At 42.4% G+C, this 18,131-nt stretch overlaps 1 protein-coding gene across 1 annotated transcript in view; it reads left to right on the top strand.

Moving 5' to 3' along the window:
* The window catches only part of angpt2b (angiopoietin 2b), a 176,497-nt gene that overhangs the window by 140,133 nt on the left and 18,233 nt on the right, over nt 1–18,131 (top strand). The window contains exon 8 of the mRNA XM_070899204.1: nt 15,442–15,572. Coding sequence (XP_070755305.1) covers nt 15,442–15,572 — 131 coding nt within the window. The remainder of the gene's footprint in view (nt 1–15,441; nt 15,573–18,131) is intronic.

The following is an 18,131-nucleotide window of genomic DNA, read 5'->3' as shown; positions in this document are numbered from 1 at the left end:
CATGCCCGATGTTAAAGGTTCCACCATTGGCTGTCATGTCTTCAACTGCCTAGGTCCTGAGCTCTGGAATTCCCTCCCTTAATCACTCTGCATCTCCACTTCTCAGTCTTCCTTAAAACCTACCTCTTCAACCAAGTTTTTGTTCATCTGCCCGAACATCTCCTTATAAGGTTTGGTGTTAAAAATATTTTTGATAACTCCTGGGAAGCGCCTTGGGACATTTTATTATGTTAAAGGCACTATATAAATATAAATTGTTGTTGTCAACCTTTTCTCCATCTGAACCCAATAAATTAACAGAGGCATATGTGGGCCTGATTTTCTCCCGTCTCTGCGCCAATGCAATATAAGTGAGATTTAAAAAAAAAACAAAGCGATATTGAAACAAGCTGACACAAGCTGACAACTCCCAGTATGGTGGGCTGCTGAGACAATAAAATGCAGCATTTATATTGTCGTGCTCAGTGAAGTGAGGCTATCTCTGCCAGCAGCTAATAATTTACAATTGATTCTGGAGCGCTAGCTACAGGAAATACTGCTTATTGAATTGGTGAATAGCCCCCATCATCGAGTGAAGTAAATACAAAGTAACTTGTAATTTTTGTGTTCTTGATAGGACAATGATGGCACCACTAAGGTATTGAACCATTTCTGTGGAGGGTTCTGAGGCTCCTGGAGCTGAGCACCAGGGACCTCAGCAGGAGTTTATTTGGGGAATCCCAAATCATGCTGATCTTTATCACAGTGAACAAAGCTGATTAAATTTGACCAGAGACAACTATAAATCCTGAAACATTACACATAGGGTGTTTGTCAAAATGTCAGGCAGCAGACTTTTGAAGACCACATCAAAGGAACATTGGGAATGGAAAGTCCTGTGAAATCTGTTGTGAGGTTTTCAGAGTGCTTGGTCAACTTTCCCATGGCTTTGAGCACCACTGGGTTTTAATTTTCATCTCATGGTGAAAACACTGTTCCAAAATACAGTAATCTCTTTGGCCTATGGCATATATATGTGATCCAAATAATATTAACTAATAGAATGTATCATTTTTAATTTTGTCCCCTTTTTCACTTTGCTCCCTCTAGGCTTCAGCAGAATAGCAACCTGTGCAAAACAAAATCTTTAGTCAGCAATGCTACTGATTGCCAAAGTAGATTATACGTTACATTTAGAATATCGCTTTAGAACTATCTAGGTAATTAACTGCAGTGCAATTTGTAGCAACAAAATATTTTCTAAAGCTCAGCAACATAATAAAAGTTTTATGAGACTTGGAAAATATTTCTCGATTGGTTTTATGCAACCTGCCTTAACAATGAGGATGTAAAGTCATCAAGTCTGCCAACAGGTATCGGAGGGGAACTTAGAAGAACGAATGCTGGATTTTCGGGTTTCTTAGTTTTTGGGCGAAAACGTAAGCGATACGTGAAAATCATCGTTTTCGCTGCACTACCGATTTAAGGCCTAACTTTCGGCCTTTGGGGTCTGGGCGCATTGCAAAGGGAGGCGTTGCACAATTATTCGCAGCGCAAAACGCGATCGTCGCCAACGTTAGTGTGGGGCTGGGAGCGCTGCGAGAGAGGCCTTGGTTGGGGGGGAATAAAAATTCAAAAAATATTCAAAAAACATTACCAAGACCCTTAGCTGACAAATCGCTGCAAAAAAAATATGTTAACTTACGTTTTTTGCAGGTTTTCCAACTTACTGCTGCTGGCAGGGCTGCACCGCTAGGTTTTACCTGTCGGTGTTCGGGTAGCGGCGTATGGGTCAGCTAAGTGCCGAAACTCGGACGGTAACACAATCCGCATCGTTACACGTCCAGCGCAGCTCTCCCCAGCGGTGCTTCCAAGTGCCATCACAAAAAAGGAGCCGAGGATCACGACCAGGCTTTGCAACTGGGTTATCGCCGAGGACGGTCAAAACGCGGTGAAAACCCAGTCACAAAGCACCCGAAAATCCAGTCCAACGTCTGCTATTAGAAAAACAAAACAACTTGGAAACCCATTTCTTACAACACATTGACTGTTTGGATTTTTAGCTTTGCTGATTTCGGGGCGGTAATGGCGGTGGGGCGATAAAGTTTGCGCCCGGGAACAATTTGCGCCTCAGTCAGCAAAATTCAGCAGCTGAGGGAGGCATTGTACATCTCTGTTAGGGTGCTAGGCTGGCTGAGAATGCGAAAATCCCGAGCTAAACAGCCGGCACCGGAGCGCTCTGAGAAAGGCCTGGGGAGAAAGAAATATTTAAATAAAACACAACATAAATTGCAAAAAGAAAAAAAGAAAAAACAATCATTTACCTGAGGTAGATATTACTTACCTCAAAGCAGTCAGTATAGGTTGGACCGCCCGGTTTCATAGACGGTCCCAGCAGGGCTTGCTGCGGGGTGTACGGGTCGGACAGGAGTCAAAAATCGAGCCGGTGTCGCAACCAGGGCATCGCACACTGGCTCAACTCTTCTGGGCGGTGCTGCTCTGCGCCCCCGCAAAACCGGCCCCAAAACCTCCCGCGAGGCACTGGAAGCTCACCGCCCACCCAGAGGAGCTCACCACTGACATTACTATCCCTCTGGGGTGGAAACCAAAGTGCACATCACCAGAAAACCCAGCCCTCCTGAGCTGAACTGTGCTTTCATGGGGCAGCACCGTCCCAGTAACCACCAGTGAGTGGCACAAGGAGATGCTGATCTGCAGAGGTTGGGGGAGTTATGTGACGAGACTACCCAAGAGCAAAAAAAGCTCTCCTCAATCTGCCTTGGCCTACAACAGATTAAATGCGCAGTAAGAGATTGTTTTAATTCATTTGTCAGATTTTGGAACAAATGCCTTGCTGATCCAATCTAACTGTTAACCAAAGGGTTTCAGTTATGCTCCTGTGGAACTTTCAGCTGGATTGTAACAAATATATATATATATATATATAATTATTGTTATGCTTGCATGATTTTGCCAGGTGGGAACCAGAACATAACTTTTCGCTTTTATGTAGGACATGCAATTTTCTGCTGAAATGAAAACAGACAATAACGATTGCATGGGAATGATTGCAAATCAGTAATCTACAGAGCACTAATCTTATTAACGACTTTTAGATGTAATATACGCTGAGATAACCTTGAAATCGCTGCAGGGATCTCCCTTTATAATGTATTCAATTTACTTTAGGAGTTGTTTAATTCAGTCTTTGGCCTGCTATTGATGTATGATGAAATCCACACAGCAGGATTAACAAAAATGGCATGATAATCATATGTTTTATCTAGTGATCATTAACGGTTAGTTACCTGGTACTAATAATTACTACCTATGTCATCATCGTGAATAAGTACATTTTGTAGTCAGACTCTGCAGTATGTATTGCAAAAAGTACATGTTGAATAATATATCAGAGAAGTAATTATTTTAAGTTGTGCTAAACTGATTAAAGATTTAATTACTATAGCAGTTTTCTCAAAATTACCCTGGAGGTATTGATTTTTGTCATGACCCGTTTGATAGTGCGGTTAAACTGTTTTCAGAATTGCTGTTCCTTTTTTTGTATTTGCTTTATTCTCTGACTTACTTGTAAACTTCAGCCCATGCTGCTCCTCACACACTTGCTTGGAAGAGGGAGCAGGTAGTCCAGCATTTTCCCTTTCATCCACGTAGAGGAGTCATTCACGTCTCATCAACAGCTGCAATTCCCTTCTGCAGAATCCAGATTCCCTGGCCGAGATCACAGACTCGCGGTGCAGTTTGTACAGTTATGAAGTCAATTCACACCCCATCACTCCAGCACTGTTGGAGCAGAATTGTACGATGATGGGGTGGGTGCACTGTGCACCCTGAGTCTGCAACAACTTTGTCAGTTGTAGTGATTTGCTAAGTTACATTCCAGGAATGTGTATCGACAAGAGAGAATATATGCTCAATAGATTCCATTTGAACTATTTTCAGTTTCATTTACCCCAATTTTCTTATCCTATCTTCAGTTAAGCTCTTTACCTACATGAATTTCCTGTGTTAGGTGATGTTCATGCCCTTTCCTCGTCCCTCCCCCACCCTTCATATTGCAGATGTCAATATTGCCCTCATGGGTTGAAAGAAGTTGACCATTTCACCTACATATTGATTGGTGGGTTTGAAAGATGGGCCCTTTGAATCTCTGCAGTCCTAAATTGGATAGTCAAGCCTTTGATTATCTTCACACTTACAGTCAGTGCTGCTGTTTCACTAACTTGCAAGGTTGAATGGTATGGGAAGCAACGCTCCCTCATATTCTTTGGCTTTCCACAGCCACCCGTTAATGATCCAGGTGAAATGTACAAAACTCACCTTTCTGGTCGTATGGCAAATTGGATTCAACCTTGAGTCACTGAGATGGCAGTCTCATACTCTAGCATGGTAGGTATTCGGTAGCACTCCGTTTATGTGTGGAGTAGAAAGGTAAAATAAAAATATGAATAGGTATATTCCATTTTATGTCTATTTGAAAGGAAGTAGAATGAGGAAGCTGCAGAACCCTTCATGTCACTCCAGCAGGTGCGTGTGCATCATTCTTGGTGTGTTAATAAATGCACCCGATCTATGGCACTGAGCACTGCATCTGTTTCACAGCTGACAAAACATTATGGGTCCGAACTTGGTGAAGGCCAAGTCCTGCCCAAGTGCCACCCAAAAGGTCGCCGATGGCCGCTGCAATACCGGGTGGCACGTTGGGCGGGAAATTGATGAAAAATAATTTAAAAGTTGGGCCGGCGGCAGCAAAGGATGGAGTCGGGCCCATGGAGGTTCGAAGACGTTCAAATAAAAATGACTGGAAAAAAAATTACCCAGAAGACCTCATTAAGGGGAACTCATTAAGGTAAGGCGGCGTGAAAAAAATGTATTTAAAAAGTTCACTAACCTTTTTTTTCAGTTTTTTTTAAACTTACCTTGGGGGTTAGACCAGCCTCCTCGTGGCGGTCCTTCACTCTGCTGGCGCCGACTCCCGCCTGAACCAATCTGGCATTTTGGCGGGCGGGAGGTCACTTGCGCCATTTGGCCCTGCGCTGACATCAGCGGGCGGTCCCGGTGTTTCTCCCTTGCCGCCCGCTCCAGCCCAAGTGCAAATTGGCACAGAGCGTAACCCAGAGAGGAATGTCGGCAGATCTCGGCAGCAGTCAGTGGCAGTGGACGGTAAGGCCACAAATTTCGGCCCCTATATCTACTCAACATCTTTTCACACAAGTAATTAATACATACAATTCATTGTGTGTTAATGCATAACATGGGCGAGTAGGGGAAAACAGTTGGGACCTGTTAGAAGGAGATGTTCAGTCATTAGCTTCGATCATACAATCAACTACGTGCAGAAGCAAGAGTTTATTTTCTTTCAGACATTCTGGCAGGCCAGAGCAGTAATCCTAAATTTGTCAGAACAAAGCAGTGTAACAAGTGACATTCCAATGATTTATTAATGTGTTTTGTGTCACTTTGTTATTAATAGGTGAGACAGGACCTGTACGAATCAGAACGATATTTTGTTACCATATGCCAGTTTCTGTATAACATTAAATGACTTGTATTTTTCTCCTCACCAGATGGAGAGGTTTAATTAACTGTAACTATATTAACCATTTCAGTACTAAGTAGCTCATGGGTTTCATTTTATTTAAATGATGAAATGCGTTTCCATTTAAAAATTGTCTGTAACAGGGCCACATTTCACAAATGATCCCTTTTTAAAATCAAGCAATTACAACATTTTTGAACAGATTCACCATCCAATTACTTCTCTTTTATACATATAATTATGAATAAAACATTTCTACAGGTGGCGCAGACACAGAAACATTACTGGGGAAGATTTTCAACTTGCAGCCCAGGTATAAAACTGGCTGCTGATTATAGAATCTGCCTGATTCTCAAGGACCTAATATGGCTAATATGGCATATTCGCTGAACTTCACTGGGTTTATAAATGCATTTCCATATTCATGTAAACTCTAGCACCGGATCTAAATTTCCTTTACCTACTAGATTGTTAGCTTCAGAAGACAGAGTCATTAGTAGATTGTAGAAATGTGGGCTCTTCATCCTTGAAAGGAGATGACTAATAAGTACATGACTTTGAAATGCAGAAGGTAATAAAGGCCACAGAAAAATTTAATCCAAGACAGTAGTAAAAGTAAAACCATGACAGTACAATAGGTTAAAACTGATGTGTAGTGCGGGGAAGGGGTGCGGGGGTGTGGAGGAGGTGCTGGCAATAGTGGGTAAAGGAAATTCAGATCCAGTACTAGAGTTTACATAAATATAGAAGCTAGAAATCAGCCTGGTGCCTGTTGTCTCAGCCACCTCCACACCTTGAATATCTCAAATCTTGTGTCTCAGTGAACACAACTGGGCACTTACTCAAGATACAACCTGGCCATAGGAACAGGAGTCGGCCATTTGGCCCCTCAAGCCTCTTCCACCATTCGATTAGATCATAGCTGATCTGTATCTCAACTCCATCTACCTATCTTAGTTCCATATTCCTTAATACCCTTACCTAACAAAAATCTATTAACCTCAATTTTGAAAATGTCAATTGACTTCGCCTTAACACCTTTGAGGGAGTTCCAGATTTCCACCACACTTTATGCAAAGAAATGCTTCCTGTTACCAGCCCTCAAAGCCTCACTCTAATTTTAAGGTTAGGCCCCCTTGTTCTGGACTCCCCTCACCAGTCTAAATAGTTTCTTTCCATCTATCCTAAACTATCAAATCCTTTAATCATCATAAACAACTCAATTAGATCACCTGTTAGTCTACTAAACATAGAAACATAGAAAAAAGGTGCAGCAGTCGGCCATTCGGCCCTTCGAGCCTGCACCGCCATTCAATAAGATCATGGCTGATCATTCCTTCAGTACCCCTTTCCTGCTTTCTCTCCGTACCCCTTTATCCCCTTAACCGTAAGGGCCATATCTAACTCCCTCTTGAATATATCCAGTGAACTGGCATCAACAACTCTCTGCGGCAGGAAATTCCACAGGTTAACAACTCTCTGAGTGAAGAAGTTTCTCCTCATCTCAGTCCTAAGTGGCCTACCCCTTATCCTAAGACTATATCCTCTGGTTCTGGACTTCCCCAACATCGGGAACATTCTTCCCGCATCGAATCTGTCCAGTCCAGTCAGAATCTTATACGTTTCTATGAGATCCCCTCTCATCCTTCTAAACTCCAGTGAATAAAGACCCAGTTGATCCAGTCTCTCCTCATATGACAGCCCAGCATCCCCGGAATCAGTCTGGTGAACCTTCGCTGCACTCCCTCAATAGCAAGAATGTCCTTCCTCAGACTAGAAGACCAAAACTGAACACAATATTCCAGGTGAGACCTCACTAAGGCCCTGTACAGCTTCATTAAGACCTCCCTGCTTCTATATTCAAATCCCCTGGCTATGAACGCCAACATACCATTTGCCTTCTTTACCGCCTGCTGTACCTGCGAGCCCACTTTCAGTGACTGATGAACCATGACATCTAGATCTCGTTGCACCTCCCTTTTTCTGGTCTGCCACCATTCAGATAATATTCTGCCTTCGTGTTTTTGCGCCCAAAATGGATAACCTCACATTTATCCACATTATACTGCATCTGCCATGTATTTGCCCACTCACCTAACCTGTCCAAGTCACCCTGCAGCCTCTTAGCATCCTCCTCACAGCTCACACCGCCACCCAGTTTAGTGTCATCCGCAAACTTGGAGATATTACACTCTATTCCTTCTAAATCGTTATGTACATTGTAAAGAACTGGGGTCCCAGCACTGAGCCTTGTGGCACTCCACTAATCACTGCCTGCCATTCCGAAAAGGACCCGTTTATCCCGACTCTCTGCTTCCTGAGTGCCAACCAGTTCCCTATCCATGTCAGTATATTACTCCCATACCATGTGCTTTGATTTTGCACACCAATCTCTTGTGCGGGACCTTGTCAAAAGCCTTTTGAAAGTCCAAATACACCAAATCCACTGGTTCTCCCTTGTCCACTCTGCTAGTTACATCCTCAAAAAATTCCAGAAGATTCGTCAAGCATGATTTCCCTTTCATAAATCCATGCTGACTTGGTCTGATCCTGTCACTGCTTTCCAAATGCGCTGCTATTTCATCCTTAATGATTGATTCCAACATTTTCCCCACTACTGATGTCAGGCTAACCGGTATATAATTACCCATTTTCTCTCTCCCTCCTTTTTTAAAAAGTGGTGTTACATTAGCTACCCTCCAGTCCATAGGAACTGATCCAGAGTTGATAGACTGTTGGAAAATGATCACCAATGCATCCACTATTTCTAGGGCCACTTCCTTGAGTACTCTGGGATGCAGACTATCAGGCCCCGGGGATTTATCGGACTTCAATCCCATCAATTTTCCTTAACACAATTTCCCGCCTAATAAGGATATCCTTCAGTTCCTCCTTCTCATTAGACCCACTGTCCCCTAGTACCTTCGGAAGATTATTTGTATCTTCCTTCGTGAAGACAGAACCGAAGTATTGGTTCAATTAGTCTGCCATTTCTTTGTTCCCCATTATAAATTCACCTGAATCCGACTGCAAGGGACCTACGTTTGTCTTTACTAATCTTTTTCTCTTCACATATTTATAGAAGCTTTTGCAGTCAGTTTTTATATTCCCTGCAAGCTTCCTCTCATACTCTATTTTCTCCCTCCTAATTAAACCCTTAGACCTCCTCTGTTGAATTCTAAATTTCTCCAAGTCCTCAGGTTTGTTGCTTTTTCCAGCCAATTTATATGCCTCTTCCTTGGCTTTAACACGATCCTTAATTTCCTTTGTTCGCCATGGTTGAGCCACCTTCCCAGTTTTATTTTTACTCCAGACAGGGATGAACAATTGCTGAAGTTCATCCATGTGATCTTTAAATGTTTGCCACTGCTTATTCACCATCAACCCTTTGAGTATCCTTTGCCAGTCTATTCTAGCCAATTCATGCCTCATACCGTCGAAGTTACCTTTCCTTAAGGTCAGGACCCCAGTTTCCGAATTAACTTTGTCACTCTCCATCTTAATAAGGAATTCTACCATAGTATGGTCACTTTTCCCCAAGGGGCCTCGCACAACAAGATGGCTAATTAGTCCTTTCTCATTACACATCACCAGTCTAGGATGGCCAGCTCCCTGGTTGGTTCTTCGACATATTGGTCTCGAAAACCATCCCTAATACACTCCAGGAAATCCTACTCCACCGCATTGCTACCAGTTAGGTTAGCCCAATCAATATGCAGATTAAAGTTGCCCATGATTACTGCTGTACCTTCATTGCACACATCCCTTATTTCTTGTTTGATGCTGTCCCAAACCTCACTATTACTATTTGGTGGTCTATACACAACTCCCACTAGCGTTTTCTGCCCTTTGGAATTCCGTAGCTCCACCCATACCAATTCCACATCATCCAGGCTAATGTCCTTTCTTATAATTGCATTGATTTCTTCTTTAACCAGCAACGCCATCCCGCCTCCTTTTCCTTTCTGTCTATCCTTCCTAAATGCTGAATACCCTTGGATGTTGAATTCCCAGCCTTGGGAAGGGAATACAAGCATAATATATTCAGCCTGTCCTCATAACTTAACCCGTTTAGACATACTATAATTATGGTGATCTGCACTGCATCCACTCCAAGCCCTGAGGTGCGTGCCCAGAACTGAACGCAGTAACCCCTGATGCTATCTAACCAGAGCTTTATACAATTATAGCATAACTTCGACTCCTTTGTATACCAGACCTCTTGAGATAAAGGCTAACATTACATTAATCTTTTAAATTAATTTTGTACCTGTCTGCTAGCTAATGATTTTCGTACATAAGCCCCTAAATCTCTCTGCTCCTCCACAGTTCTTAGCTCTGCCATTTAGAAAATACTCTGGTCTATCTTTTTGGGGACCAAAGTGGATGACCTCACATTCCCATCTGCCACAGTTTTTCCCGGGCACTGTACAAATTCAGCACAACATTGTTCAATGTTGACCGAATGACTGAGCAATATATTTCTGCGTTCTATTTTCTTTGGTTGCTGCTTCCCAGTGACTGGACGTGATAAATCCCAATCCTGGATTTCTTTCAACTTCACACTCAGATATTTTCACACCATTCACAAGAGTATTTATATCCTATCACTTGTTCCAATGTGCAGTATCTTATATTTCAGAGTTTTGAACTTCGTATGCCACTGTTCGGATCACTCAGACTGATCTCACTCACTTTTCAGGCCTTGGGCTGACTTTGCAAACCCACCACCACCCCTCCCGCAAACTCACTCACCATCTGTGGATTTGACCAGTTTGCACTGCTTTGCTGAATCCAAGTCATCAATAACAACAGAATCTTGTATTTATATAGTGCTTTAACGCAGTAAAACATCCCTATGCCGCATCACAGGAGTATTATAAGATAAAAAATTTGACATCAAACCATATGAGAAGAAATTAGAGCAGGTGACCAAAAGCTTAGTCAAAGAGGTAGGTTTTAAGGAGCATCTTAAAGGAGGAAAGAGAGGTTGGGAGGCAGAGAGGTTTGGGGAGGGAATTCCAGAGCTTAGAGCCTAGGCAACAGAAGGCACGGCCACCGATTGTTGAGCGACTATAATCAGAGATGCTCAAGAAGGCAGAGTTGGAGGAGCGCAGCTGTCTTGGGGGGGTTGTGGGGCTAGAGGAGATTACAGAGATAGGGAGGCCATGGAGGGATTTGAAAGCAAGGATGAAAATTTTGAAATTGAGGCGTTGCTAAATCGGAAGCCAATGTAGGTCAGCGAGCACATGGTGATGGGTGAACGGGATGTGGATGCAAGTTAGGATAAGGGCTGCCAAGTTTTGGATAACCTCAAATTTACATAGGATAGAACGCAGGAATGCGTTGGAATATTCAAGCCTAGAGGTAACAAAGACATAGATGAGGGTTTCAGCAGCGGATGAGCTGAGGCAAGGGCGGAGACGGGCAAAGTTACGGAGGTGTAAATAGGTGATCTTGAATGAGCTTCCGACCACATGCTGCAGATATGGATCCGGTGCGGCCGGGATTGGTGGCGGGTCCCGACTTTGCTGCAGGCTCCAGTCCACTCTGTGAAATGATTTTATCATGACTGGACTTCTTAAGCCTGCCCAGTGCATTTTCCAGCCAATTGAAGGAAGCGGGTCTGATGATGTCACTTCATGACATGTCATCAGCCAGTTTCCTTAAAGGGACCGTGCGCAAATTTATTTTGACAGTTGTGCTGTCAGTATTCTACAGCATTGAGGTGCTGCACGCACTGACAACCACTGCACCCAGGCTCTCCCATGAGTCACAGCACACAGGGAGTTTCTCTTCCCTTCCATTGGGCAGAAAAGACCTCCCAAGGAGATCAACGCAGCCTGGTTGCACATTGCACAGGAGGGCACAAGCAGGAATGTGGTCAGAAGGACCAGGCTGAAGTGGCACAAACCTTTCAATGATCTCAGTAGATCATGAAACATTACTGTAAAGCCACACTCAACCTCATCCTGCTATGCCATTCACTACATCCCCATCACTCTGCCTTCCCTACCCTACTCCTATACATCCTTACTCACACCAACTTACCTTGCACTTCCACCCATCCCACTGTGTCTACATTATCACTTCCCCATCTCACTAACCACTCCTCACATTCACCCTAGTCCAATCATACCAACTAACAACACACAAGGGTAGGCACTTGGGTGTTTTCGCTTATGTTCATGTAAAGTTTCTGTTAATGTGCTGTCAAACATTGAAATCTGTATTTTCATACTTTGTGTTCTTGGACACATTTGTGTGCACCTTTGGCTTAGTGAGTTGTAGTGAATGGTGAGACATAACGGTACCCCCCCGCAATGGTGATGAGTGTGAAAGGAATGGCTTGGGCATTGTAGGGATGCTTTATAGTGCTGGTGTGGGGTGGTGTTAAATTGACGCATTATGTGGCAGCCATGGTGTACAGCATCACGTGAAGTAAATCTGGCCACGGTGAGGCCAACCCTGGCCTCCTGGGCAGCATTGTGGTCAGGTGCTGATGCCCTGTGTCCTGAGCAGCATCAGTTGATAGTGGAGAAGGTTGATGTTGTTGTTGGTGCTGCTGGTGCTGGGACTGATCATGGTGGGATTCTGAGGGCCAAGGTGAGATAGTTTCAAGGGTACTGATGCGAATGCAATAGATGGCAGGTGAACTTCAAGCGACAGAAGTGATCTGTCAATGGTGAGAGAGGTTTTTCCAATGAGGTGACACTGGATAGACAGATTGTTCCAAGCACTTGTAACCTGTATAAAGCCCAATCTGTCTTTTAAATGTAGTAAGCTACAGCTTTTGATCTTGGAAACAACTGTAAGATGGGAGCTTTTGTAGCACATTTGCAGCTGTCAAGAAAATAAATTCATGGTCGCACAACTCCCGATGTTTTTAACTGATGTGATCCCCGAGCAGCGTAAACCCTGTGTACAACCTTGTAAAATGTTACGGTGAGTTCAAAATACTGTTTAAAGGGCTGTTATCAAGGTCCTAATGATCTAAATTGCCTCCCCGTCATTGCATGTTGGGTCTGTTCAGCCCTGACAGACCTCACATCTGGGAAAGTAGCGTGGGGGTGGATTGACAGCAGGGTCTCAACCTGCTGTCAAAAAAACAACAAATTTCCCACTCGACCCGTCACCAAATGCGCTCCGCTGATCCCCCGAAAAATTCTCCCCTCGCAATGGCTTTGGTCTTCCCAATAATTAATTGGAGAAAACTTCTGTTTATCCACAACTGGATATCGGTCAAGCAATCTGACAATTTAGAGACCATAGAGGGGTCGAGAGAAGTGGTGGTGAGATAGAAGTGGATGGTGTCAGCATACATGTGGAAACTGACGCTGTGTTTTAGGATGATGTCGCCAAGCGGCAGCATGTAGATGAGAACGTAAATCAGAACAATTGGGGTACCAGCATTGTTTCCTGCAGAACTCCTCCATCTGTCTTTACCCACTCCCTGACCTAACATTGGCCCCTGTACCAGTGCTAACTGCTTCCTAGCCTTCAACAAATTTTTTCCAAGCTTTACGGTCAATGCCTACAGTTTTAATCTGATATGGCAACTTTCTGTGCAGAACAGGTGTAGGTTATGCTTTATTCCTACATTCACGTTGTTCTGTCGACCCATTTAGGACCGTGCTTATTTGATCTGTGCTTGGTCATTCGAATTGCTCAGTGATTTAATTTAAAAGGTGGTTCATTTGTTCTCAACTGAGATGTTATTAAGGACCCAATTATATTGAACTTGATCGTTAAGCACCTCAGGATGCTTTTCTACATTAAAGGCGCTATGTAAATGTAAGATTTCATTGCCCTTCCAGTATGTTGCTATTTAGGTCACTTTGAATTAGTACGTCATGATAAGAGCTGTATCTTTTCATTTCCATGTCTCAGATGCATTGGATCGTGAAGCAAATGTACAGTCATTTGCATCACTTGCGTATTCCCAATTTATATCGGTAGGTTGAAATCTCCCATTAAATTTAAGCTTTCTATTTACACATTCCATTCTTATCCCTTCATAAGTGAATGGTTGTTTTCTTATTCTGATCTGATGGTCTCTCGCATTTTCTTAGTGTTTTAGTTTCCACAATAAAAAGAACAGTTTGTTAGGTAGTTTTTCGTGTTTCCCGATTTACCTCAACCTCCCCAGGCGTTTGTGACATTTAGAGCTATACCAACGTCTTTCCTTCTGCTCTATGTTTCTTGAGCACCTTTTGTACCATCTGATTTGTATTTATTGTCATAGTCAGTGGTTAGTCACCTTTTTGATCCTACTATGTCACGCTTCCCCACTGCCACCACAGCCTCAACTTCTGATACCTTATCACAAGAGTAGCGTGGTGTGGCCATTCCTACTTTTGTGCATTCTGCATTCCAGTTTGTGCCTTTCCAGAGCAATGCATATTAGAAACCAGAAATTTACCATTGTGCGGGAAGTTGAGAGGAATAAATCACGGAGAGCACCAGACATTTTATTTTAGCCAGGTGGGATTAGATAAGAAAAGTTATGTGCCCATTTCATGCCTAAATCTCTAAACCTGATTCAAGACATAGACCAAGATCTGAGCCGATCAGAGATTGGAAGTTACATAAAACAAAACGGAACAAGAAAAAGTCATCAAACTTGATCTTTCCACAGTTGATGTAGAGTGTGCTCGAACACGGACTCTACACATCCATTGAATCAATTGAGGAAAAGTTCTGTAAACTTTCTCCAAAAGTAAATTGAGAATACCTATCTAATGCTACGTTCTAGTCCAATGTAGTTCCTTGCTATGGAAGCATTATGTACAAAAAGTTATGTTAATTTTAAAGGAATAAAATATTTCAACCCTTCACTTGATGAACAGAAAAGTTGCACAAAAAATCTATCAAACGCATCTAAAATAATACATTCAGTGACACATTATTAAACATTTAAGCGCACATGGTGATGGTTAACTAGTTTGCTGCATGTGGTTTACATGAGGAAAATATTTTTATATTTGTTTTGGTCTAGTCAGACAACCCAAGTGTATGAATATTCTCACCCAGTACTGCACAGAAGTATAATCTTCTAAATTATTGGCCCATATTTTGCTGGTGTTAGTTAGATTTGCTGGAAGTGCAAAGGCAACAGGGTATCCGGGACCTTGGTGAACCATGGGACAAAAGGTGTATCTCCTTAATCAATGTGATTAAAGGATTGGGAAATAAACAGAGAAAGAACTGAGAAAGTGGGTAAATTCAATGTGAAATCGGGTACAGAAAGAAAGGGAAAGAAAGATTAGATCAAAAGAATGAGAAAAAGAGACAGTAAAGAAAAATAAGAAAAAAAATTAAAATTTGACATTTTTAAAATCTTCAACAACAATTCACAACCTGAAGGAATGAGAATCCACACTTTTAATTGTTCACTTTCTGGGCCAGAGAGGTTGATTGGCAATCATTAACAGTTGTCACATTATTAAAAGGGTACTTATGCTATTAATTACTAGACTTAACTTTCTATGACTTGTTTAGTGGGCAATTAATATGCAAATGCAACAAATTCACAAAAATCATAGAGGGCAAGTGCGAGATCTAATTTTCATGTAGCAAATGGCACAGCAACTTGTGGTGATTCACATTTCATGAGGTATCTCTTCCTCACCACAACTTACTGGCCGATTTGCACATTATTAACGGTGTGCATCATTCAGATGCTATTATTTTTTCAGCTAAATCTCACCCAATTATTGACTCATTATAATCATGGGGATGTGAATTATATATAACTTGCAATTTTCTTTTGGCCAAGTCATAATAATAGATCACTGTTTGCAGCATTTGTTGAACCGCAAATCCTGAAGGAAGTTTTTTATTGAGCTGAGGAATAGTCTGGTGATTGCTGGAATTCTCTCAGTTACTATCTGTTTATCTCACAGGCTCCACATAAAGGGTTACAGTGGAACAGCCGGGAGAACCAGCAGCCTCAGCCCCTCTGGTACACAATTCAGCACCAAGGACGCCGACAATGATGAATGTGGCTGCAAATGCTCCCAGATGGCGTCTGGAGGTAAGACAGAAGAGTTTCATTTTCCAGCTATCTGTTGTTCATACTGGGAAACCGCTTTCAAAACATTACACTTTCATCAGTGTGACCTCCAGTTCTGAGACAAAAAGAGACTGAAGTAGGAACATCACTGTAACAACATTCAGGAAACAGAAAGCAAAATCATCACAAAGGAACACAACCGTTATCCCTTTTAATAGTTGGAGTTGTGCCTATCTCTCTCTTTTTCTCTTCTCCTCATCATGAACAGGTATAAGTATTTTTTAATTTCTGGAATGGCCATTTTTTTCATTTGCATCTACTCTCCGTGCCAAGAAATTCTTAGTCAAATATAGCACAATTTAATCCGAGAGTAAGAAATTCTGTATTACATTCCAGTAAAGCAGCTTAACCACAGCGCAGAAGTACTCCCCTTACGATACTTGTATGATGGTCCCATTTTCTACAAAAGCCCTCAGTTCCTCTGAAATACTGGCTGTTTAGTATCAAATTATGGTTGGATTTATGCTTCAAATCATGCCCATTAGCAACTGAATGGATAATTGGCCAAACTCATTTCACCTAGTACTTTGCATCTGTCTTCACTAAAGAAGAGGATGCTGCCAATGTCATTATAATGGAGAAGGTAATAGGGAAATTGGATAGGATAAAAATAGATACGGTGGAGGTATTTAAAAGTTTGGCAGTGCTCGAAGTAGAAAAAGGTCCGGATGGGATGCATCCTAAGTTGCTGAGGGAAGAGCAGAGGCTCTAGTCACAATCTTCCAACCCTCCTTAGATATCGGAATGATGCCAGAGAGCTGGAGGATTGCAAATGTTACATCCCTGTTCAGAAAAATGGAGAGGGATAAACCTAGCAGGCCATTCAGACTATCGGCGGTGGTGGGCAAACCTTTAGAGACAATAATACGGGACAAAATTAATTGGTACTTGGAAAATATGGGTGAATAAATGAAAGCTAGCACTGATTTGTTAAAGGCAAATCGTGTTTGACTAACTTGATAGAGTTTTTGATCTGGAATGCATTGCCTGAACGGGTGTGGAAGTGGATTCAATAATAACTTTCAAAAGCGAATTGGATAACTACTTGAATGGGGAAGATTTGCAGGGCTCTGGTGAAAGAGCAGGGGAATGGGACTAAGTGGATAGCTCTTTCAAAGAATCGGCACAGGCATGATGGGCCAAATGGCCTCCTTTTGGGCTGTATCATTCTATGATTCTGCTGCCATTTATAATAATCAGAGAGAGACTTTCATTCTATAATTCTGAGTGCTAGATTCAAGGGCCAGTCCCAGAGGTGATAGTACAATGCTCTAGGTTAGGAAGTTTAGATAAATATGATTTGATCCTGTATTTCTATTATAAACAGTTTGACAGTTAGTCAGGTATTAATTCACTTTGGATTGAAAGTGCACTTCATTTCACTTAAGTGATTATTTCTGGCAATTAATATGCATTGTAAATCCTAAAATATTTTCTAGTTACATTTAATTTTACACAATAACTGAATTCTGTAAATTCTTGCCTGTATAAATAAACATACACTGGGACTAAAATTTCCCAGAAGTCAACTTCAAAATCTTGTTAAATTTGAAGCTGCGATTTCACAATCATTAATCTTTCAGTGTAGGCTTAATTGCATATCAATGATACCGAGCCCACTGGCTGCCGGTGTCTGCTGTGACAGCTGCTGTAAGCACAAAAATGGAACATATTCCAATGCATAAGCTTCACAGTATTCATTATAAAAACAAATACTTAAAGTGATTTCATAATGGCAATCAAATCTCCAGATTCAAATAGCTTCTGCTTGCCATCAATCTACTCAACCATTCCCTTGCGTCCACCTTGGATGCCTTTGGCTTCAGCAGGATCTGCACTCGCTTCCTTCTCAGTCAATCGCACTGGCGTGGATCCCACCTTCACTTCAAGGCACATCGAACTGAGCCTAACATCCGCACAACTGGTTTAACTGTCCATCATAGGCGGGACCATCTCGAGCGCTATCAGGCCTCATTCTCCCCTGCTAAAACCATCTGCTACCCCAGATCATCTCAGGGAGGAAAGATAATCACCTTTACTAGTAACTGATTAGCCCAGGATGAACCAGATTGGTTGCAATCTGTGTCCTATTTAAGGCCAGCCTGAGCTTCCAACCCCATATACTATCCATCACAGAGATTGACTAATTCCATCCCTGTAACATCAACCGGCCTCTGTCCCTGCCAGCCCATCTGCCACTGAAAAACTCATCCATTCCTCTCTCTCACCTCCAGACTCAACTATTCCACTGCTCTCTTGGTCAATTTCCCATCCTTCTCCCTTCATGAACTTCAGCACATCCAAAATTCTGCTGCCTACATCCTGTCCCTTACCAGGTCCCGCTCACCATTCACTCCTGTCCTTGCTGACATGCATTGCCCAACATCTCCAATATAAAATTCTCAACTGCATGTTTAAACCCTTCATGGCCTCATCACCCCCTACATCTGTGTAACCTCTTCCAGACCTACAAGCTGCAACCCAGAAATCTACATCCCTCTGATTCTCACCTCCCCCCCA

This window comes from Pristiophorus japonicus, chromosome 14, assembly GCF_044704955.1.
Source record: "Pristiophorus japonicus isolate sPriJap1 chromosome 14, sPriJap1.hap1, whole genome shotgun sequence".
NCBI classification, from domain to species: domain Eukaryota; kingdom Metazoa; phylum Chordata; class Chondrichthyes; family Pristiophoridae; genus Pristiophorus; species Pristiophorus japonicus.
The sequence above is the reverse complement of the archived record's forward strand: the minus strand, read 5'-3'. Positions and strand labels throughout refer to the sequence as shown.